Consider the following 22,154-nt stretch of genomic DNA (forward strand, 5'->3'; position numbering starts at 1 on the left):
TGCAGACAGGCTAAAAGAATTGAATCAGTCTGAACAAAGAAGACGACGCGACTGTCTGATTCAAGCATTCAAAATCCTAAAAGGTATTGACAGTGTCGACCCAGGGGACTTTTCCTACCTGAAAAAAGAAACTAGGACCAGGGGTCACAAGTGGAGATTAGATAAAGGGGCATTCAGAACAGAAAACAGGAGGTAATTTTTTTACACAGAGAATCGTGGGAGTCTGGAACCAACTCCCCAGCAATGTTGTTGAAGCTGGCACCCGGGGATCCTTCAAGAAGCTGCTTGATGAGATTCTGGAATCAATAAGCTACGAACAACCAAACGAGCAAGATGGGCCAAATGGCCTCCTCTCGTTTGTAAACGTTTGTTTCATGCAAAGGAATGGCCAATGAGGAATGCTGTAGCACAGCATTTGAACCCAGGTTTCTCTGTGAGCTGAGCCTCACTACGATTTGAGTTGTAATCTCGCAGTGTTGAACCAGTGTGTGTCAAACTACCATGCAGTTACAAGAGTCTTGTTCGAATTGTTTCTCTCCCAAGAGATGGCAGCTGCTTTTCTGTTCGCTAGTAGAGGGAAAATATCCAAGGCCAGAAACAAAAAGGGCTCAGGATTTTGTCTGCTGTATTGTTTTTTGGTGCCATCTTTCCGTTTTTGCCTTTGCTGGGCGCTCTGTGATTTTTGAAACGTCTTTCTAGAGGTGAAGGATTCGGTGCCCCGTTTACGAAGGGTTACTGAGGTTCACGTTCGTTTGACCGGCTCCAGCGTGCACGGCGATTTTGTCTTGTTAAAGTTGCAACGTTAAAAGAAGCTTGTAAAATTCCGTGCCGTACCGTTTCACAGCAAAAGTATTTGAGACATTTAGGGGCTGGATTCTCAAAGCGGTTTTAAAACTGAGACTTTTAACTTGGGAACTTGTAAGCAGTCTTAAGTCTTTTTCTTTCTGTTAAGTTTTTAGAATCGTTTCGGCTGAATGTTGTACGAATGACGGTGTGGAGCAAATTTATCTTTTGAGAATGCCGCTTGCAGTCGAAGCGTTATTGAATTGTGCATGTTTCTACTGTGAGTGTATGTGTGTGTGTTATAGCCATGGGTAAAAGTTATCACATTAAGTTACAGGCTTCTTTCTAATGGGTTACTTCAATGTTACCTGCAAATCTAAAGTCATTTAAAAAAATATCTAAATATCATTTTAAAATTGGCTGAAAGGGAGGGCGGCAACCAGCCAGGTAGCGCGCATCCCTTTGTGAAACCTTTGTGACTGGAATCCTTCTTTTTTTAATCATGTTTTGATTTATTTGACTCTTAAGTGCTTTGACGGTCCAGGTCGGTTTTATCCGTTTTTGTACCGGTGTCACAGGAAGTAAGATAGTGTTTGCGTTTTTGAGTGACGTTCCCTTCAGTGTGTTTACAAGGACAGGCTTCGTTTTTGTTTCCAGGGCTACACAATAACTAAAAAAAGGAGAGGAAAGAATATATTGTAGGATTTGAATTAGGACAAGCCCCTAAAGAAGGGTGGAGAGTAAGCCAGAGGATAGAGTTAAGACCACAACGGTCACTGATACCAACAGAAATTGTTCTGAATACGCTTAGCATGTCGCTTAAATAAAAACACTTTTTTTTTTTTTTTTTTTTTTTTTTTTTTTTTTTTTATCTATAAACTTATTCCATTCCTGGAGACGCTCTCTTTCTCTCTTTCACTCCCCCTCTCTCACTCTCTCCCTTTCTCTTTCTCTCTCACTCCCCCACTCTCTCACGCTCTGTCTTTCTCACTCCTCCACTCTCTCATGCTCTCTCCCTTTCTCTTTCTCACTCCCCCACTGTCATGCTCTTTCTCACTCCCCCACTCTCTCACGCTCTCTCCCTTTTTCTCACTCCCCCACTCTCACGCTCTCTTTCTCACTCCCCCTCACACTCTCTCCCTTTCTCTTTCTCTCTCACTCCCCACTCTCTCATGCTCTCTCTTTCTCACTCCCCCACTCTCTCACGCTCTCTTGTAATTTTTTGTAAATGTTTAACCAGGTAACAATGGTATCTTCCTCTTCATTTTGACCGGAATTGTCTTGCTGTCTGGAAAAAGGGATGTTTTACTTTTAGGAGATAAACAATCAAACAAACCCTTGTCTTGTGGTTTTAGTAAAGCGTGTTTGTTTTAGATCCAAGGCGAGGAGGTGCTGGAGTAAATCAACCGTTTCTGTCGTCACCCCCTCTAAACGCTACCGTTAGATTTGTATCGAGGAAATCCTTTTCACAAGATAGCCATACTGTATTTAAAGCTATGTTAAGAAAAAAAATCTCTATCTAATATAATGTATTTTTCAATATCTGGATGTGAATATTGTCAAAATTGTTACTGTTTTCAACTGTTTCTTTTCTCACTGTTACTGAATTTCATGTTGTATCAAAGTGTATATGACTGAATTCTGCGCGGGGGGGGCACAGAGTAAAGCTGCAGTTTGTTAAATGTCTAGTAGGTGGCGTGTATGTATATACCATTTATGTACAATTGTACTTTTTTGGGCAGGTCAGTCTAGTATCTCGTCAGATTTTTCTCAGCAATGCTACGTGGCAGTTTGTGCAGATCAAAAAGTGAGGTTTTCATGGTCCAAAAATAGTTGTACAGGAACGGTTCTACATTTTCAATTAACTGGAAAATAAAAATCTGTGTGGTGTTAGAGTGAAAACAAGTCTGTGGCGTGAAACACAGCTGGTGTTTGAGAAAGGGGTGAAACTTTTTTTTCTGTACAGCAGAACATGTGCTGTCTCTCTGTACCAGGGCTGTCAAACTCCAGTCTTTGAGGGTCTTCTGCATTTCATTGCAACTTAAACTCTCCGTTTACTTCATTCATCTAGTTATTTGTTCAGTTGGACATGTTTAATGTTTTTTTTTTTTTACAGTTCAGGATTTCAAAAAATGCACTGGATTCAAGGTACAATGCCTGTGAAACACACTGAAGCCTGCAGAGAAGTGGTTAAATGTGTCCCAATTAATCAAATAGTTAGACCAGTCAAAGAATTGCGAGCTCGAGGTGGAACGAAAGCCTCAGGACACTGGCGGCCCCCCTCCAGGAACGGAGTTTGACAGCCCTGGTTTAATCGATTACTAGAAACGAGTAGAAAGTTGTTAATTTTTTTGGCCACTTCTTCAGCCTGAATTGCGACTCGAGTTTCAGAGAAGCGCTCGGCAGTGCTCCGCGCTGGCTCCCCCCGCCTTCCTGTCTGTGAAAGCCGTCTCTCCCGTTTTTAGCGGTGAGAGAATCGGACAAACTTGTGAAGCTATTCAGTGGTCTGCGCTGGAGGGCGGTTTGGGTGAAGTGTTGAGAACGGCAGGCTGGCTGCAGCAGTAGAGGGGGGAGATTGACTTGCTAGTCGACGCACACCGAGGAGAAGGTCGCGCTCTCCGTGGATTCGCCTGGTTATTAAATAAAGGTCTGTGGAATCACGCCGGTTAGAAAAAGCCGTTCGCTCGGGCCCTGTTCACGAAACTTTTTAAGGAGTGTTTTCAAAGTATTCAAAGCTTTCTAAAAAAAAAAGTTATGTGAAAGTAATGTGAGCAAAACTAAAGTAGCTGGTAAAATAAAGAACAACTTCAAATCCTTTTGATACGGTCATCTTTTTTTATTAAGTTATGCAGGAGACGCTTCTCGCAAGCACATGAGTTTGTGTTCTAAGATGCATGAATTCTCCAAAGCTTATATAGTTTGCACATAGCAGTCAGACCCCCCCCTGGTCTAAGATTATATTACTGTTTATCGTCATTAGTGAAGGGCTTTTGTCTGTTTTCCTTTGAAGTTTTGTCTGTGGTGAACAGAACATCTAGCCAAAGGTGTCATTAAAATTTAGGGTACACTAAAGCTGTCCTGCCATCCTGGCTGCTTCGCTTAATATTGAAGCCAAATTGGAGATTCTCAATCCTAGTCCTGGGAGACCGCTGCCCTGCTGGTTTTTGTTCGAACCAAGTGCTCAGTTACTTAATTGAACCCTTAATTGGACTAATGAGCTTAATTGGAATTTTTAAATAGTGTAGCTTATAAAAAAAAAAAAAAAGTTGATTGAAGTTCCTTATACAATTTATTTGATTTTATTTAAATCCCGCTTTCATGAATTCAAAATAGCAAACTTGATTTGAATTCATCAAAGCGGGATTTTAATAAAATCAAATCAAATAAAACCATTCCTTGAAAACACTCCTTAAAGTAATTTTTAAAACCTTCCTGTTTTCGAGAGGGTTTGTTAGTCACTGGACTGTGTGATAATGAAGTGAATTGAGCTGGGGTGGCTTCTCTCTGTGCCTAGTTCCCCCGCACTCTAGCGTTCATGAATTACTGAACCGTTCTTTTTATTTTGTGTCAGAGTTGTGTAATGAAAACCTGCCGTCACATTCACACCATGCTTACCTTATTTATTATATACCCTCTCGTGTTTGTGAATATTAAAAATGTCTTGAATCATAACTGCCTTTTTGTTTCTTGTTCTTCATTCAGGTGTTTCTTCCTGGCTCTGTAAAACTGGTTCAGAGAATGTTTTCATTGTTTCTTGTTGTGATTACTAACAAGGAGGGGGGGGGGGGGGGGGGTTCAGATTATCACTGGTTTGATGGTCCAGTGGTCAATGCAAAGGGCTTGATCCCAGGAGGTTCAAATCCTGGCTCAGCCACTGACTCGCTTTGTGAGACCCTGAGCAAGTCACTGAACCTCCTTGTGCTCCGTCCTTCGGATGAGACGCCAAACAAGCGAGGTCCTATTGGAAGAGACTCTGCAGCAGCAGCAGCGGTTGTTGATGAAGCAGAGTTCACCCCCCTGGTCTCTGAAGTGACTTTGAATAAAAGCATCTGCTAAGTGACTAAATAAAATAAAAATAATTTTGCTGTTCTTATTATTTATTTATTATTCTTTATCCCAGGTGACTCGCACAGGTGTTCCAGGGCAGTGCAGGGTTACAATGCAAGCTTCATATTTAAACACAGTGTAGTTTACAGTAAGTGCATAATACTAATACTGCTAGAATACAATATGAACAAGGATGCAGTCAGTTAGGATCACAGCAAGTTATATCTGCAGTGACAGATTAGCAGTGCAATAGTGAAAGGATAGCGCATCAGCTGAGGATCCAGTTATTTTAATTAACTCCTTAGAGGACCTCAAATATATGACTTCAGTTGTGTGGTTCTGATTTTGTAAAATGAACAACGTGCTTTACCTCTAAAGGAGTTAATTAAAGCAAAGTAAATGCTTTGAAAATATACACCTTCCTCTATTGCCTGGAGCAAAAGTGGAGTTCATTCTCTACCCATAATAACCACTGATCAGTTCTCTGTGTTTAAGAGGAATAGCTGTTACCCACTTCCTCTTAAAACATACCGAGAGAGAGAGATGCAGAGAAAGAGGCTTCCTGCGTATAGAGTCGCTGTCATAGTGGCATGACAGTAGCCTTTCCCCCGATCTTCCGCACCCCTGCTAAGGGATCGCTCCAAGCTTAGCAGAAATAAGTTTTATTCTGCAAAGCTAGAGGTATTTTGTAAATTAAATCAAAAACTAATTGATGCAAGACAGTTTTCACAAAGATAGGGGGGGGGGGGGGGGGGTCACACGAGAAGAAGGAAGTGATAATGCAAAAAAAAATCGCTGCCTCTCTGTGAGAGAACAGCACATTTGAGAAGAGAGCGGACACAGGGAAGCCCGGAGACATGTCGCTGAAGCTGCCTCGGAACTGGGATTTCAATCTCCGAGCCGAAGCCAGTAGGATAGGTAATGACTTTTCTTAATCCCCATGCTGTGCAGCAGCTTCTGTTTGAGGGAGAGAAAACCAAAAAAAAAAAAGAAGTCACTGAGCGGCACAGAGATGCTCCGATAGTGTGGCTTGTTCCCCTTGGTGTGCCCTGTCTGTCTCTTCCAGTTTAAACGCTCTGCAGATGCACGCTGTTGTCAGTGTGAAGTGGAGTTGTCTATACTGTGCCTGTCTTGTGTTTGTTATCTCTGTTAGGTACCCTGTGCTAGTGTCGAAAGAGCCTGGTTAGTGAGGGGATGTGAAGTAATAATAGATCATGGTTTCTGCATCATCTCTTGTTCTGTATTTTTAAGTAGCTCAAAATTTATTAATTTATTTTTACACCAAATGAGGGAAACGAATCAAAAGTACTTAATTTTTTTTAAAACATATTCTATGATGCGTTTATGACGCTGTTTATGTTAACTCTATAGAAGGTACCAGAAGTATCCGGCAATGGTGTGTGACTGATTATTGAAGTCGCATTGAACGGGGTCATTTAAAAGAAGCAACTGAGTTTTTATTATTTTTTCAGTTCAAACCCCTTTTCTTGCAGGCTGGCGAAGCATCCTGTTTTGTGCAGCAGGGGAGAGCTCTGCTCTTGCAAGATGGTGCGATAACCACACGCTCTGTTCAATGCATCTTCCTTACTGAGTTAGATCCTGCCCCTTCGCAAGCGGGACTTCCCTTTGAAACCAAACTGGCCCAGATAGCTCGAGTTTTATGACTTGGAAGATTTTTTTAAAATTTTGTTTATAGTAAGGACAGTAAAGCTGTGACAAGACATGCTTCCCCACATGGCCTCTTTATGATCAAGCCCCCAAGCCTGCCCTGGACTGGAGGGAGCACCCTTTCTCTTAGAGGGGTGAGGGAGGGAGGGAGCAGTTCAGTCTCCATGCCTTCTGCTTGTAAGAATGCCAGTGCCAATACTATGCAGGCTATGTGGTGTCTGTTGAGATGCTGTTAGTACTTCTTACTACAGATGTGCTTCACCAAAGTAGAGTAAGGAGAGGCACTGTCTTTCTACCAGTAATAATAAATGTGTTTTTGTCCAGCACTCTGGGAGTTTGCTAACAAGGATTTCTCAAGATCACATTACAGTAGAGTAGAGAAACACACATGGTAACTCCCTTGTTTTCACTGCTGTAAACTTGTGCTGAGAAACGGGAATCCTAGCTTTGCCGAGCAACCTGGTATGCTAACTGTCATTTAATCTGCTGGCAATAAAAACAAAACAGAGGCCTGCATAACTGTCTGGATAGCGAGTCCCTCCTTTAAATATTATTAAGTCGTTATTTAGCAGACACTTTTATCCAAAGCGACTTGCAGAGACCGGGGGGGGGGGGTGAACTCTGCTTCATCAACAACTGCTGCTGCTGCTGCAGAGTCTCTTCCAATAGGACCTTCGTTTGTCTGCCTGTCTTGTCTGCGTTTCTGCTTGTCGTTGTGTGTGTTTGTTTGTTTGTTTTGCTCCCTTCCAGCAGATGGTTTTTCTCAGAGAAGCAACTACAGCTTTTCTGTTCTACGGAACGATCTGAACCAATTCACTCGACAGGAAGTGGATCTGGTCAGACTATTGAGGGCTTCTTCCTCCCAGCTGCACCCAGTTTTCTCGTGCGGGATCTCACTGCAGTAAATTGCGATTTGTGTCTGTCAAACGAGAAAACAAAATGTAATAAATAACTACAACCACACACCACTGCAGCTGCAGTTGTTATCATTATGATATTTTATATATACAGCTTTTATTTTTTAATTGTCTGTAACAGCAGGTTTGGAAGCGGTGGTGTTTTTAATAGCTCCTTGTGTTTCGTTCACGTTTGGTTTGTCTTCTCTCTGAACTCCGGCTGCATCCTGGCTTCCCTGACCTGGCTCAACCTCTCCTTCCCCTCACCAGCTCGCTCCAAGAGCCTGATGCCAGGGGAGCCCTTCTCTGGCCCTGTGTCCCCGAGCACCCTGGAGAGACCCCTCAAGACGGGCTGGCTGAAGAAGCAAAGGTCCATCGTCAAGAACTGGCAGATGCGCTTCTTTGTGCTGAAGGGACACTGCCTGTATTACTACAAGGATGAGAAGGACAGCACGTTCCAGGTGAGACTTTGAACCCCGAGGAGGGCTCTCCAGCTCTGCAGTCGTGTCGTTCAAGTTTCGTTTAAATCTCCACTATCGTGGACAATCGTGTGTGTTTTTTTATTATTATTATTATTATTTTATTAGTTATTTAGCAGATGCGTTTATCCAAAGCAACTGACAGATTGAATGTGAATTTAACTGAGCTGGGGTTGAACTGGGAACCTCCTTGGTATCAAGCCCCTTTTTAGCCACTGGACCTACCAAGAAAGTCAAAGTGACAAATGTTGTGTAGATTTCTGATGCCAGAGAGTGAAGAACACAGGGCAGTGTGCGACAAGCCTGGCCCCGGGAGGGTAGATCAGCAGTTAGTTTTTCCAGCTGAGTCGCTCCCTTTTGAAGTTGACTTGGGTCTTTGCAAAAAAAAAAAAAAAAAAAAAAAAGCCATTACTTATGTAGTATCATCTTTAGTAATTTTGGCCAAAATAAGAAATTCATAAATCCGGTTTGAGTCACCAGCATGCTTTACTTGGTGAGGGCCCTCCACTAGCCCACTCGTCAATATTTCACGTTCTGATGTGCAAGAAGAATAAGCAAGGATGACTGTGTACATCTGTATAGGGATTTTTACAAATCAGCAGAGGATTTTGCATTGCACTTGCAATTTGCATTGCATTGTGAAAATACTTTCCTAACTCTGCAAGCGATTCCCTGAAGTTGGCTAATGCACAGCTAAAATAAAATTAAGAAGAGGCTCTGTTGTTATGCATTGTTCTGCACCTACTTGTGGAGACTTTTAGGGTTTTGAAAGCTTGTATATAAATCAGCTCACAAACAGTACAAGCTCAATTGCATGAAATTATAATAGTGTGTTTTTGTGTGTGTGTGTGTTTAGGGTTCCATCACTCTGCAAGGCAGTCAGGTGAATGAGCTTGTTTCAAACCCAGAGGAACCTGGCAAGTTCCTGTTTGAAATCATCCCGGGTGAGTGGGCCCGCGCCGCCTCTTCTGCGCTTTTCTGACTGCTTGCTTCGCTGCGTGGTTCTTGCACACAAAGCCGGTGTCTTTGTTTACTGCTGACAGCTCTGCAGTGGAATCGCAGAGAGCCTCCCTGCCGGCTTCTCAGAATTCAGTCTTGCTGACTTTCTGACGCAGTTCTGTTTTTTTTCAATTTGGCTGCTTAGAGACGCACGTCTAACATGATGTTTTGCAAAGGGGGTGGGAGGGGGTTAGTGCCCTAGCCTTGCACAACTGACACTGTTCAGAGGCTGCTTCAAAAAAAGAAAGGCCATGAGATTGAATAGGCATTATTCAGAATTCGTCATTCAGCAGAGGCTTTTGCTCAACAGAAACTTGCATGGACTTGGGGGGGGGGTGAACTTTGCATCAACAACAACAGCTGCTGCTGCAGAGTCACGCAAAGTGTGATCCCTCAGTGACCCATTGAGGCTTGAGGCACGGCAGCTCACCTGGAAAGGGGTTTGCACTGAGGTGAGGAGCTTGTGCGACTGCCTATTACTGATCAATAGAAGAGACACCAGAGTTTAAAAGTGTTGCACTTGATCGTTCCTGGCACTTGACATATTGCCAGGAAGGAGACCCCCTCCCTCCCTCACACCTTCAACTGCTTCTTTCCTGTCATTACAAACCAGCTGCAGGGGAATGGCATGGAAACCTGCTTTAACCCACAAACAGTACCTGGAGATCTGGAGCTCTCTCCCAGGTTTGGTGTGTGATGCTCCCACCGTCGCTCACTTTAAATCAACTCTCAAGACCCACCTGTTCTCTCTTGCTTTATCTCTGCTATTAGCTGCTGTGTTGCTGCTACATTCTTTTCTTCATCTCTTGCATCCACAATGTTTTAGAATTCTTTTTAAATCCTACCCTTTGTGTTTCATGTATTATGCGTTCTTCACTGTATGTAATGTATTATGCATTTTTTTTTTTTCACTGTATCTGGTAAAGCGCTTTGTGATGGTGATCCACTATGAAAGGTGCTATATAAAATAAAGATTGATTGATTGATTGATATCACGTGGTCTCTCTAAACTGCGCATTTTAGACCTAGGTAGCTAATGGCAGTGTAAAAACATGCGAGTGGCTGTTTGGGGGTTAACGACGCTGCCCCTTTGGTTCCCTCGCAGGCAGCTGTGGGGACCGGGAGCGCACGAGCCAGGACTCCCACGTACTGATGGCAAACTCTCAGAACGAGATGGAGGAGTGGGTGAAAACCCTGCGCAGAATGATGGGCGTGCCCGCCAGCGGAGGTACGCTGGGCATGCGGCACTGTGCAATTTTATTTTCCTGTTTCGTTTTAATAGATAAGCAGGTCACGTGTTGCTTAAATGTGAGTTTAAAAATAAATAAATTAATAAATTAATTAATAATAGTAACAATAATAATATTGCTTTCCTTCTTTCTTTTTTATTTCTTTCTCCCCCTCTTCCTACCTCTCCCCAATTTCTTTCTTTTTCCTTTTTTCTTCCTCTCTCCCTACCTCTCCCCTTCTACCTCTCACCTTTCTTTTCCTCTCCCCCTCTCCTTTCTTTCTTTCTCTTCCCCTCCCCCTCTTTCTTTTTTCTCCTTCTCTCCCCTCTTTCTTTCTCCCCCCCCACCCCCCCTCTCTCATAGCAGTGTTTGGGCAGAGCCTGGCTGACACGGTGATGTATGAGCAGAAGTTTGGCCAGCACCTCGTCCCCATCCTGGTGGTGAAGTGTGCGGAGTTCATCCTGGAGCACGGCCTCAGCGAGGAGGGGATATTCCGCCTGCCAGGGCAGGACAACCAGGTGAAGCAGTTCCGAGACACCTTCGATGCAGGCGAGAGGCCCTCGTTCCCCAGGTGAGGAGCCCCCCCCCCCCCACTGAACCACACCCAGTAAGACAGGATGAGCCGTGCTGCTATGTGGGTAGCGCAAAAATAATCAATGAGTGACAGAAGCTATAAACAGCATGGCGTGAAGTCTCAACTAATTGATTAGCTTTGAGTTACCCCAGAGCAACTTGCAGGTGTTCCAGGGCAGCGCAGGGTTACAATGCAAGCTTCATATTTAAACACAGTGTAGTTTACAGTAAGTGAAATAGTAAGTGTGCCTGTACTTTACCAGACCTCTCTGTGCTTTACAATGCTTCCCTATGCTTTACCAGACCTCTCTGTGCTTTACAATGCTTCCCTATGCTTTACCAGACCTCTCTGTGCTTTACAATGCTTCCCTATGCTTTACCAGACCTCTCTGTGCTTTACAATGCTTCCCTATGCTTTACCAGACCTCTCTGTGCTTTACAATGCTTCCCTATGCTTTACCAGACCTCTCTGTGCTTTACAATGCTTCCCTATGCTTTACCAGACCTCTCTGTGCTTTACAATGCTTCCCTGTGCTTTACCAGACCTCTCTGTGCTTTACAATGCTTCCCTATGCTTTACCAGACCTCTCTGTGCTTTACAATGCTTCCCTATGCTTTACCATACCTCTCTGTGCTTTACAATGCTTCCCTGTGCTTTACCAGACCTCTCTGTGCTTTACAATGCTTCCCTATGCTTTACCAGACCTCTCTGTGCTTTACAATGCTTCCCTATGCTTTACCAGACCTCTCTGTGCTTTACAATGCTTCCCTGTGCTTTACCAGACCTCTCTGTGCTTTACAATGCTTCCCTATGCTTTACCAGACCTCTCTGTGCTTTACAATGCTTCCCTGTGCTTTACCAGACCTCTCTGTGCTTTACAATGCTTCCCTATGCTTTACCAGACCTCTCTGTGCTTTACAATGCTTCCCTATGCTTTACCAGACCTCTCTGTGCTTTACAATGCTTCCCTGTGCTTTACCAGACCTCTCTGTGCTTTACAATGCTTCCCTATGCTTTACCAGACCTCTCTGTGCTTTACAATGCTTCCCTATGCTTTACCACACCTCTCTGTGCTTTACAATGCTTCCCTATGCTTTACCAGACCTCTCTGTGCTTTACAATGCTTCCCTATGCTTTACCAGACCTCTCTGTGCTTTACAATGCTTCCCTATGCTTTCCCAGACCTCTCTGTGCTTTACAATGCTTCCCTATGCTTTACCAGACCTCTCTGTGCTTTACAATGCTTCCCTGTGCTTTACCAGACCTCTCTGTGCTTTACAATGCTTCCCTGTGCTTTACCAGACCTCTCTGTGCTTTACAGTGCTTCCCTATGCTTTACCAGACCTCTCTGTGCTTAACAATGCTTTCACTGTTCTTTAGGGTTTTACTATGGGGAACTTTTGTAAGGGAAGGGGAAGGACCAAGCAGCGCAAGCAGTTGTGATTGTGAAGGCAGAGAGGCGGGCAGGCAGGCAGGCAGGCAGGCAGGCTCCGGCCGGCGCGTCGCCTCAATCAGGCAGGCAGGCTGGCAGGCTGTGCATCTTCACCAGGGGTTTTTTTCCGTTGCAGCAGGGGATGTGGTTGAGCAGAAAGCGTGGGCGTGGCACAGGTCACATCCGCGCAGATTGCATGCAACCAAAAGTTTCCCCTAGTAAAAGCTAAGCAAAGTGAACTAAAGCATAGTTTTTACACTGAACTTTCCGGCAGCAGGGGCATAATCTACAGAAACGTAGTGTGACTTAAATAAATAAATAAATGAAAAGAAAATGCTTGTCCTGCTTACTGAGAAAGTATACTAAAATGTTTTGGTTTTTTTGCTCCCATGCTTTGCAGTGACACCGATGTCCACACGGTGGCGTCCTTGTTCAAGCTGTATCTCAGAGAGCTGCCCGAGCCTGTCATCCCCTGGTCACAGTATGAAGACTTCCTGAACTGTAGCACTGAGGGAGCGGCGGTAGGGAATCATCCTGTTTGCTTGCTGTCTTTCTGCTTGTGGCTATTCACTCCACACCCATAGAGCCTGAATGAGGTGTGAATGAGGCTTTCCGTACTGTATCTCTGGGAGGCCCTTCGTAATGACATTATGATTAATATTGTTGTTGTTGTTATTCTTCTTCTTATTGTTGTTGTTATTATCGTTGTTGGAATTCACTGGAATTATCGTTCTTTCTTTCTTTCTTTCTTTCTTTCTTTCTTTCTTTCTTTCTTTCATAAATATCTCTAAATCCCATGCTGCAGCCATCCTTCTTGCTCTGTGTTCGTGGAGTATCGACCTCTTCAACCATCTATCTCTGTCCGTCAGCCTTCCCCTGCCCCTGTCTCTCTGAAAAAAAAAAAAAAAAAAAACACGACCTGAAAGTGAAAACGGGGAACTAGCCTGTTTGCCGCACATCACGGTCAGCAGTGACGTTTCTCCAATCTTTCAGGGCCAGGAACAGCTAAAGAATCAGATTGCCCTTCTCCCCAGGGCGAACTACAGCCTTCTCAGCTACATCTGCAGGTACGCTGTGGTGATGTTCTCCTTGAACTCTGTGTGCCCTTCTGGTAGCGTTTCCCACACTTGAAAGTGCATCCTTAGAAATGCCCGCCGTAGTAAAAGCATTGCACAAAAGCATCTTGTGTATCGTACCCCACTTCCTGCACAGGCTGGTGCCCCCACAACAGCTTCAGCAGCAGGACTAACTTTCTGTTTGTGTGTGCTTGCGTGCCAGGTTTCTGTACGAAATACAGCTGAAATCCAGCGTCAACAAAATGAGCGTGGAGAACCTGGCAACCGTAATTGGGGTCAATCTGCTGAAGCCAAGAATTGAAGACCCAGTAACCATCATGAAAGGTGGGCATGAGCTTTGAGCAGCTGGGTGTAGAAGAGCTTGCGGAGCCCTGGCATTTTTGGACGAAAAGCAACAAGATGTTCCGAATCATTTGGGTGTCGAGTACATTTTCCAGAAGTACTGCATAGCTGAGGGGGTAGCGTGCATGCCAACACTCCCTATATGGTCAGGACAGTCCCAACTTCCTAGCAAATGTCCCGATGCATAGGAAGAAAGTCCCGATATTTACACATAGAAAAAAATCTATTATTCTGCACAGTAGAGTTATTGAAAACCAAACACTATGCTCTTCGTGCAGCCAACACATCTGCTGATCACTAACTTACCGGTATACAAAGGGAAGAACGCTTCATTGTGTCTCTGTTTACTGACATGCTGGTCGTGTGGTGTTGAGTTGAGGGGATAAGTCTATTATTATATGAGTGTTTTTGCTTATGACCCCCCTAGGGGACGAGCGTCCCACTGAACAGTTTGCAAATGTTAACAAGTATGAGGTACTATAGAATATAAACCAGTGCATACACACACACAGAGACCCTCCTCATAATAAACTATTTCGGGGTTGCAGTATATTACAAAAAGAACGATTATTTTATCTCTAGCGGTCTGTCACTTTTCAGGCACGCCCCAGATTCAGAAGGTCATGACGGTGATGATCAGCCGACACCAAGAGCTCTTCCCCAAGTCTAAAGACGCCGCCCCTGCGTCACCCCTGCAGAAGAGCGAGAGCAAGAGGGCCAACGCCCCGCGTAGCTTTGTGGGCTGGGACGTGGCAGAGGACCCAAGCAGTGGCAAAGAAGACACGGTACGTAGCCAGCAGCCAGCAGCCAGCAGGCTAACTGCACACCATCAGAAAACACACCGCAGAAGAAGGCAGTCCAAAACTGCGCCTAACGGAATTCCTTAGGAAATTGCGGAATTCGCAGTCTTCTGCAGATTTGCCAATATTCTGCAGCTGCATCGTTACATCGTCGTTATCCTACACAGAGTGCTAAAGTGATAAGAAACATATCGCTCAGCTGCTCGGTTCTAGTCTTGTTAAATGAACAGCTGTTTTTCGGAGTTAATTGAGAGTTGAGACTTTGAAAATGTGGCCCAATGAGAGTTCTCCTTTTTCATGTGCAGTTTTTGTTTGACAGTTTCCTAAAGATTTTGCTGTCAAAACTGCTCGCTGTATTAAATGGGAAGCACTTCACCCGTGCATTGTGGGATACGATTAGGTGTATTTGTTTTACTTTTTTTTTTTTGTTAGCTGTTAAATACAAATACTAAACACACAAGGTTCTGCGCAGAACCCTCGGGTAGGTAGCTTCTGAAAACGTCTGCAAGGTTTTTTGCTTATTGTCCTGCAGATTTGGACTGTCTCCACACATCAGCAATTCAGTTCAGTAGTTCAGGACAAACCCCCACAAACGCAGAGCTGGTAATGAATGCTACTCCTTTGATTGTGGAGCATGGCAGAAGATTAAACACATGGCCTCAATCTTACTAGGATTGAAGGTCTGCCGTCTGGCCGTTTGGATGAGTGATAGACCCCCCCCTGTGGTTAACCGTGGGGTAATTGAAGAAAGGGGGTGATTGTGGATTCATTGGATGAAAAAACGGGTAGCAGGTCAATTTGTATTTGTTATCAGTGACTGAAGGGTGATGTAATGGGAGTGGAGGGGCAGCCTTCCACTTAAACTAATATACCCTTTTCAAAAATGTTTCACAACCTTATTAATGGTTCACAGACCTTAACAAAACATTTTAATGAAAATCCCGGGGTAAAGCTCATCAATATATCCGTCTCCTTCCAGAACGACGACCTAGCGTTCTCGGAGTCCGTGGAGAACCTGTTCTTCCCCTCCTATAGTGCTGCTGAGGGTCCCGGGACCCAGCCCACCGACGGGGGAGACCCCTGGACAGCCAGCCCCCGCAAACGCACCCAGACCCTGCCCTCCCGCAAGCCTTCCTTCAGCTCTCAGGGGGAGGCGGGAGGCGGCAGGGCTGGGATCCTAAACGAAGACATGTGGAACCTCCTGGGGACCTCCCCTCCCAGCTCGGACCCCGACAAAAGGACCCTATCGGAGGACATTTTCAAAATTTTGGACCTCCAGCGGGTGTCGCTGTTCCCAAGCTCTACGATGACGGGCGAGAACGATCGTAGCGCCGCGAACGGGCCGGAAAGTAAAGTCACAGAAGCAGCAGGCAAACAGACAGAGATCGGTTCCTTCAAACTCAAGAGCCTCGCTCCCCAGACGAGAGGACTTAAGAGCCAAAGGGCGATGGATGAAGATGACAGCGAGGCAGGGGGTCAAGAAGCACCAGGGAGCTTGCTTCTGGGGCGAGAGGTGGAGCTGAGGAAAGAAGCAGAGAGGCAGAAGTCTCTCTACGAGGCTCACGTCAGCAGGTATGTGCTTGCGTTCTTATTATTTCAAGTTTTCAGTTTCCCAGAAGTTTCATGAGGGTGTTTTTTTTTGTTGTTTGAGTGAGTTATGAAGAATTTTCCGTTTTTTTTTTTCCCCAGGAATATTCTAGGGCGCTTTGGTTCCCTGAGGTCTAGGAGTGAAATTTCCCTGTTTTAGCCACTGACTTTAAATTATTAAAGGATCTGTTTAAAATAAATACAAATGCAATCACTTTTGTGTTTTCTGTTGTCTTGGTCTGCAGTGTTTTCATTTCACAAATGTAATAGCGGGACAAAAGCATAGTGGGAAAGACCCGCAGGCGCCCTATCGACCACAGGGGGCGCTGGTGTGCGGTGAACCGTGGATTCACCTGCTGACCTAACCTCTCCCTACCCGGGCAGTGCTCGACCAATTGTGTGCCGCCCCCTAGGAACCCCTGGTCATGGTCAGCGATGACACAGCCTGGATTCAAACCTGCGATCTCCAGGCTATAGGGCGCATCCTGCACTCCATGCGGAGTGCCTTTACTGGATGCGCCACTCGAGAGCCCTTAGTCAGGTTTTTAAGACAGTGGTCTACTGGTTCCCTTGAGGACTAAGAAAGAGAGATTTCTGCACGACAGCATGTCTTGGCAGATAGATTTGTTAAGAAGAGCAAATACATCAGGTATAAATTCTCCCTGGTGTGCAAGACCAGTTGTATTAATATTCTGTCTGCCTGTATGTGTGTGTGCGTGCAGCCTGGAGAAGACGAACAGTGAGCTGTCTGTCAAGGTGTCGGAGCTGCGCGAGTCGCTGGTGGAGGAGAGGAAGAGGAGCTCCGCTCTAGAAATCCGGCTCCGGAACGTGGAGCGGGCCAGGGATGAAGCGGAGAAGCGCAACAAAGCACTAGACAAGGAGATCCAGGAATTCCTCACTAAGACCCCAGCCTCCTAAAGGAAAATCCATCCTTCGGATGAGACATAAGGTCCTATTGTAAGTGACTCTGCAGCAGCATCAGTTGTTGATGCATAGTTCACCCCCTAGTCTCTGTAAGTCACTGCAGATAAACAGCATCTTAAATGACTCATTAATTAATTCAAGGAAAGACCGGTCCTGGAGCAGTTTGTAAGCTTGGGATCTTAAGGCTGTCATATCATTTCTATACACTTGCCGGTGTCGTGTTAAGATGTTCCCTGTGGTCAAAAATTGGGACTGAACGTGACTGAAAGCAGTGGGTCTCCAAAAACACCTTCCACCCAACAGCAGAGTAGAGGGAGCAAATCTCAGCCGCACAACATCACACATCTTAAGAAACAGGATGAGGTCTCTCTTTGCTCCTCCTGGGATCCCTTTATTGTTTTTCTCATCATAATGACCCGTCTCCTCTCCAAGAAGTACACTTCCTTGTTCGTTTTGATCAGAGAGTGCAGAACTCGGTTGTGGAACTCTATTCCAGTTACCGTTAGGCAGGTTGAAATGCTGGATTCTTTTATGTCTAATCTCAAAACCTAGTATTTTGAATGTGCTTTTATACAATGGGTTGTAGCTGGAGTGCGTTGTGCACATGAGCGCTCCAGTTTTAACTTTGCACAGTGCTCTGGGAAGCCGTTGGCGTGAAAGGAGGGCGCTATGTAGAAATACATTTGTGTTGTATTGTTGAACATCACATATATCCTATATAATCTGGACTTCGTTCTGAAGCTGCTGACGGTGATTTATCAGCCTCCAAAATCTCTTGGCCAAACCCAAATCAGAAAAGGTATATGTAAGCTTGTTTTCTTGCTGTTTTTGTAACGTTAACATTCAAGAAATACGTTAACATTATAATGGTTCTCTCAAAAATTATCCTTTGCATATATATATTATATATATATATATATATATATATATATATATATATAATATATATATATATATATATATATTGTGTGTGTGTGTGTGTCTATATATGTGACACAGCAGGGGGAGGAGAGAAGGAAAATGTAGTCCTGGGGTTCACATGGATTTAGGACTACATCCCCCAGAATGCCTCGAGGCTGGAATTTGAGTCATGTCGGGAAACCTGCCTCTAATGGAATGAGACACACCTGCCTGTGGTTAAGCAGGCAGGTATTTAAGCAGGTCTGCTCACACAGGTGTCAGAAGTTCCACACAGAGGCAGACTCTCTAATTCCAGCCCCTGGGCATTCTGGGAGATGTAGTCCTGTATCAATTTTAACCCCAGGACTACATTTTCCCTCTCCCCTTCCCCTACTCTGCCCCTATATATATATTTTCTGTATGCTCTGATGGTCCAAGTAATCAGTGTCTTTGATTCTTCAGTCCTATCTCCGTTAGCAAGTGTTTAAGATCTTATACTGTGTGTCATTGTTCATATTTCTATTTTTTTAATTAAAAAGTCCTTTGGGACACAACAAACCTGTCTGGAACAGGGTTGATTGTTCAGAATGTTATTTTGTAATTCTTTTAACAGTGAGGAAGAAATCAATTGAGCAAATAAACTGCATTGTATTTGATATAAAATAGTCTTACATTCTGCAACGAAATCAGCAGCAGCCTGCACTTCAAATTCAAATTAATGAATGTTACACTTGAAAATGAATCTCTGTGCATCTGCAAGGTCTTCAGGTGCCTTCCTTTCCCATTATGTTCAAGAAAATAACAGTGTTGCAGCTATGGGTTATGTACAGGGATAATAAAACTCATTGGGGAGGGTGTTTTAATGGTAAAGGCTTTTACTGGAAAAAAAAAAAAAAAAACGCGTGTGTGTGTGTTTGTGCATCTTGGTTTAAGCTTGTTAATCATAGATAAGAGAAGTAGAGGCGAATTACCTTTTATTGGACTAACTAAACAATAATGAATCTGGACCTCAGAGGTCTCTTCTCCTTCAGGTGAAAGTAGGAAAGAGAGATTGAGGTTTACATTCAATGTGGCATCAAAATTTTAACAAGAAGAACCCATTTTGAATCACTGCAATTCCAATGTGAGGAAAAAAAACAAACAAAAAAAAACATGGTGTGTGGTCGTATATAAACAACGACAAAAACAAAGACAAATCAATAAATTACATGAATAAAATGCAAATAAGCACAAAATTATGTAATAATAAATACATTAGCTTTAGTGAACTAAATCAAATCCTGTATGTGGTTGATTTTCACACTGGGGCATGCACTCCTTGAAACGAACCACATGAGCTGTATTGCTTCCACTAAACTCTTTAAGAATACCATTCTGTTTGTCGTCTTTTGGATGGTAAACTCAGCTTTAAAAGTTTATTATACTAAAGTCTCATATTGTCGCCACAACCCTGCTTGTTATTCTGCCCCAGCACCTCCTGGGTCCATAAATAAAATATAAAGATAACAATAATAATAGTACAAATAATCAGAAACGCGTAACAAAAATGAAAAACAAACCCTGTTTAGATTGTAAGAGATTTGTAGAGATCCCTTGCTTGTTTATATTAATGGAAAGCAGACTGCTACATGACATCACTTTGGTGTATCAGATTAACATGCAGAAGAGATCACAAGTTATCAGCCCAGAGGGATGAGCCTTTTAAAATAAACAGAGCTGAGAAAGTCCGGGTACCTCCTTAGATAAAGGTGTAAGACAAGACCCAACGGCCAAGTTAATCTGTCAAGCTTCAAGTGTCTACTACCTTTCAACTGTACCTGTCAGACAAAACTCAAGACAGAACAGTACAGTACTTTTGCAGAAATCTTCTAGAAATCTAGTTTTCCTTTATTTTCTTCTGCAGTGTAGTTTACAGTAAGTATTATTTGCGCTTGCTGTAAACTACGCTGTGTTTAAATATCAATCTTGACCCTGCACTGCCCTGTAGCACCTGTAAGTTGCCTTGGATAAAGGCGTCTGCCAAATACATAGTAATAAAATAATAATCATCATCTCTGGTCCTAGAAAAATGCAGAGCATGCAAATTGGTGGTGGGAAACAAAAAGATGATAACTTTTTAAATTGGATAATAGTAATCTGACTGCTATGTGGTTGTTTGTTCCCAAGCTGTTTCCTAACAGCAGAAGGGGCAGAGACTGCTTTTAAGGGCACACACATTTCCTTCACTAACTCACTCCCCAATTAGTCACTATGACAAGCAGGGAAGCTGTTCGGTGTTGGTGTTTTTTTTAAAAAAAAAAAAAAAAAGAAAACCGCAGACAATTGACAAAACAATTCATTTTCTCAGAGAAATTCCATAAATAATCGTCACGTCAGTATTTCCCCCAGATAAGTGCCAGCCGTCTCCCCCGGCCGTTTGTCAGTGGATAGTGTCTTCTCCCTGGCCCGTCTTGCTTCCATCACAGTCACACTGTCACTCTGTCTTCCCATCGTTTGCCCATTATTCGCACCATTGACAAACCCCCCCCCCCCCCCCCCCCCCCCCCCCCCCCCCCCCCCCCAGCCCGCCGAGAGTTTTTCAGCTGCAGAAAACTTTAAAATTAGCAGGATCGCTAACTTTACCGCTATGTAAAAAATTTCTTTCAGGGAAACTTAATGAAAGAATGTTGCCTTGTTAGGACTGATAGTAGCATTTTCAGCATAATTCCACTCTCATCATTAGACATCAGGAACTGGCATTCACTGTCTCCCAGAAACGACTTCCTAAAATGGTTCATGCACAGCACAACTTGCCTGGGTCCTTTAACGAACTAACAACCACATCCATTAGGAGGCTGTGTGGTCCAGTGGTTAAAGAAACAGGCTTGTAACCAGGAGGTCCCCGGTTCAAATCCCAGCTCAGCCACTGACTCGCTGTGTGTGACCCTGAGCAAGTCACTGAATCTCCTTGTGCCCTGTCTTCGGGGCGAGATGTTGCTGTGACTCTGCAGCTGATGCATAGCTCACACACCCTAGTCTTGTATCTTGTAAAGTGCTTTGTGACAGTGCTCCACTATGAAAGGTGCTATATGAAGATTATTATTGTCATCAAATTATCATTTAAATGCTTGAAACTTTAAGGGCATCTATGCTAATAGTAAGTTTGTTCTTTTTTACTAAAGATGATTTTGTTGCATTGCCAGCATCTATTAAGTTGTATAACTTTTGACTATAAATACTGAATGATGTAATTCGAGGCAATGCTGCTTCTCGGTGCAGTCCTCAATCTTTCTGGGTTTTTAATTGGCTTCATAACTTTCAAACCAAGTCACTACCTGCTCTCCATGTCGGGGATAGTCCCTGAAGTTTTATTGTGGTCTAACAGGTTAACTACACATACTGTAAAAGCTTGATTTTCCGTGGAAACACCTCCTTTTACTCGAGGGAAAGCAGAGCCAAACCCAAAACATTTGCTTGAATGTTTATAAGCGAATGCTGAATTCCAGCACAGCTCAACTACCTTACAAGGTTACTGCTGGCTAACGATGGCACGGTCTTCAAGCATCATTTAAAAGTCTGATTTTCGCACCAGCTATGGTCTTCATTTTTGTGGAGGAGGATAGCTAGCTCAGATAAAATACCGGGCTCTTGGAAAGCGGATCGGAATTTGCGACAGACTGTGAGTATTGCGAGGTGTCATCATGGTGACCCGCACTGTGCAGTATCTGCTTTCCGACACCCAGTACTGTGCTCACATGACAATCATCAAATCTGACGTAAATGTTTTTTTTTTTTTTTTTTTTTTTTTGGTATTTGCCCAGAGTGCAATGTCCTATACTTCCTTACAAGACGTGATTGAGGGCTGAGCATTAAACAACAATTGGAAGCGACTGGTTTCAGCTTGCGTGTCTTGATTTATAGAATATAAACTTGCCCAGCGTTTTAGGCTCTTACAAATTGTGGACGTTTTGCATTCACCATGCCTGCCTCGCACACTAGGGCTGTGCAGAAACCCCCTAACTGTCTTTAAGAAGCATTTGTGGGTGGGCATTCAATAAATCCGTTCGTCAATGTTTCGGTTTCAAAAACGAGACAAGCTGTCCTTCCCTCGCCTTTACAGTCGAGTCCCAAGGCGGTACACCAGTACGGCAGTAAAAATGCCAGCACCCCGGACAAGAGGAAAATAATCCTCCAATCGGCTTTTGAAACACGCAACGCGTGAATTAATTGTCGTTTGATTTTATACTCGATTGTAAACATGAGGGAAGGACAGCTGGTCTTGTTTTGAAATCGACGCATTAATGAATGGATCTATTGAATGCCTGCTGAATTTGTTTTTAAATACTTATTAAAGGCAAGTAAGGGTTTCTGCGCACCTAAAGTGAACACGATAACTTCCTTAAATTTTCTCTGACAACCTTTATGCACCATCGAATCCT

The 22,154-nt window shown here is 43.8% G+C and overlaps 1 protein-coding gene across 3 annotated transcripts; it reads left to right on the plus strand.

Annotated features, from left to right (window-relative positions):
• Window positions 1-5,255: 5,255 nt before the first annotated feature.
• Window positions 5,256-17,674, plus strand: LOC121302975 (rho GTPase-activating protein 25-like). Of its 3 annotated transcripts, none has more exons than XM_041233345.1 (11): window positions 5,256-5,748; window positions 7,665-7,855; window positions 8,730-8,817; window positions 9,978-10,100; window positions 10,465-10,672; window positions 12,508-12,628; window positions 13,101-13,174; window positions 13,386-13,507; window positions 14,126-14,310; window positions 15,305-15,897; window positions 16,015-16,228. In XM_041233345.1, exons 1-11 carry the CDS (start codon window positions 5,688-5,690, stop codon window positions 16,070-16,072), a joined length of 1,824 nt encoding a protein of 607 aa, XP_041089279.1. In that variant the 5' UTR covers window positions 5,256-5,687; the 3' UTR covers window positions 16,073-16,228. The 3 variants fall into 3 exon arrangements, with proteins under 3 accessions (XP_041089279.1, XP_041089277.1, XP_041089278.1); XM_041233343.1 differs by lacking the exon at window positions 16,015-16,228 and adding an exon at window positions 16,635-17,674 and having other exon boundaries at window positions 5,257-5,748; XM_041233344.1 differs by lacking the exon at window positions 16,015-16,228 and adding an exon at window positions 16,635-17,674 and having other exon boundaries at window positions 5,257-5,748; window positions 10,468-10,672.
• The last annotated feature ends 4,480 nt before the right edge of the window (window positions 17,675-22,154 follow it).

The sequence above is a fragment of the Polyodon spathula genome, chromosome 31 (assembly GCF_017654505.1).
Source record: "Polyodon spathula isolate WHYD16114869_AA chromosome 31, ASM1765450v1, whole genome shotgun sequence".
In the NCBI taxonomy this organism is placed as follows: Eukaryota; Metazoa; Chordata; class Actinopteri; order Acipenseriformes; family Polyodontidae; genus Polyodon; species Polyodon spathula.

Coding starts and splice junctions, on each gene's coding strand:
- LOC121302975 (XM_041233343.1), top strand. CDS start 5,688: ATGTCGCTGAAGCTGCCTCGGAACTGGGATTTCAATCTCCGAGCCGAA. Junction 5,749..7,664: donor AGCCGAAGCCAGTAGGATAG/GTAATGACTTTT, acceptor TCCCCTCACCAG/CTCGCTCCAAGAGCCTGATG. Junction 14,311..15,304: donor GCAGTGGCAAAGAAGACACG/GTACGTAGCCAG, acceptor GTCTCCTTCCAG/AACGACGACCTAGCGTTCTC.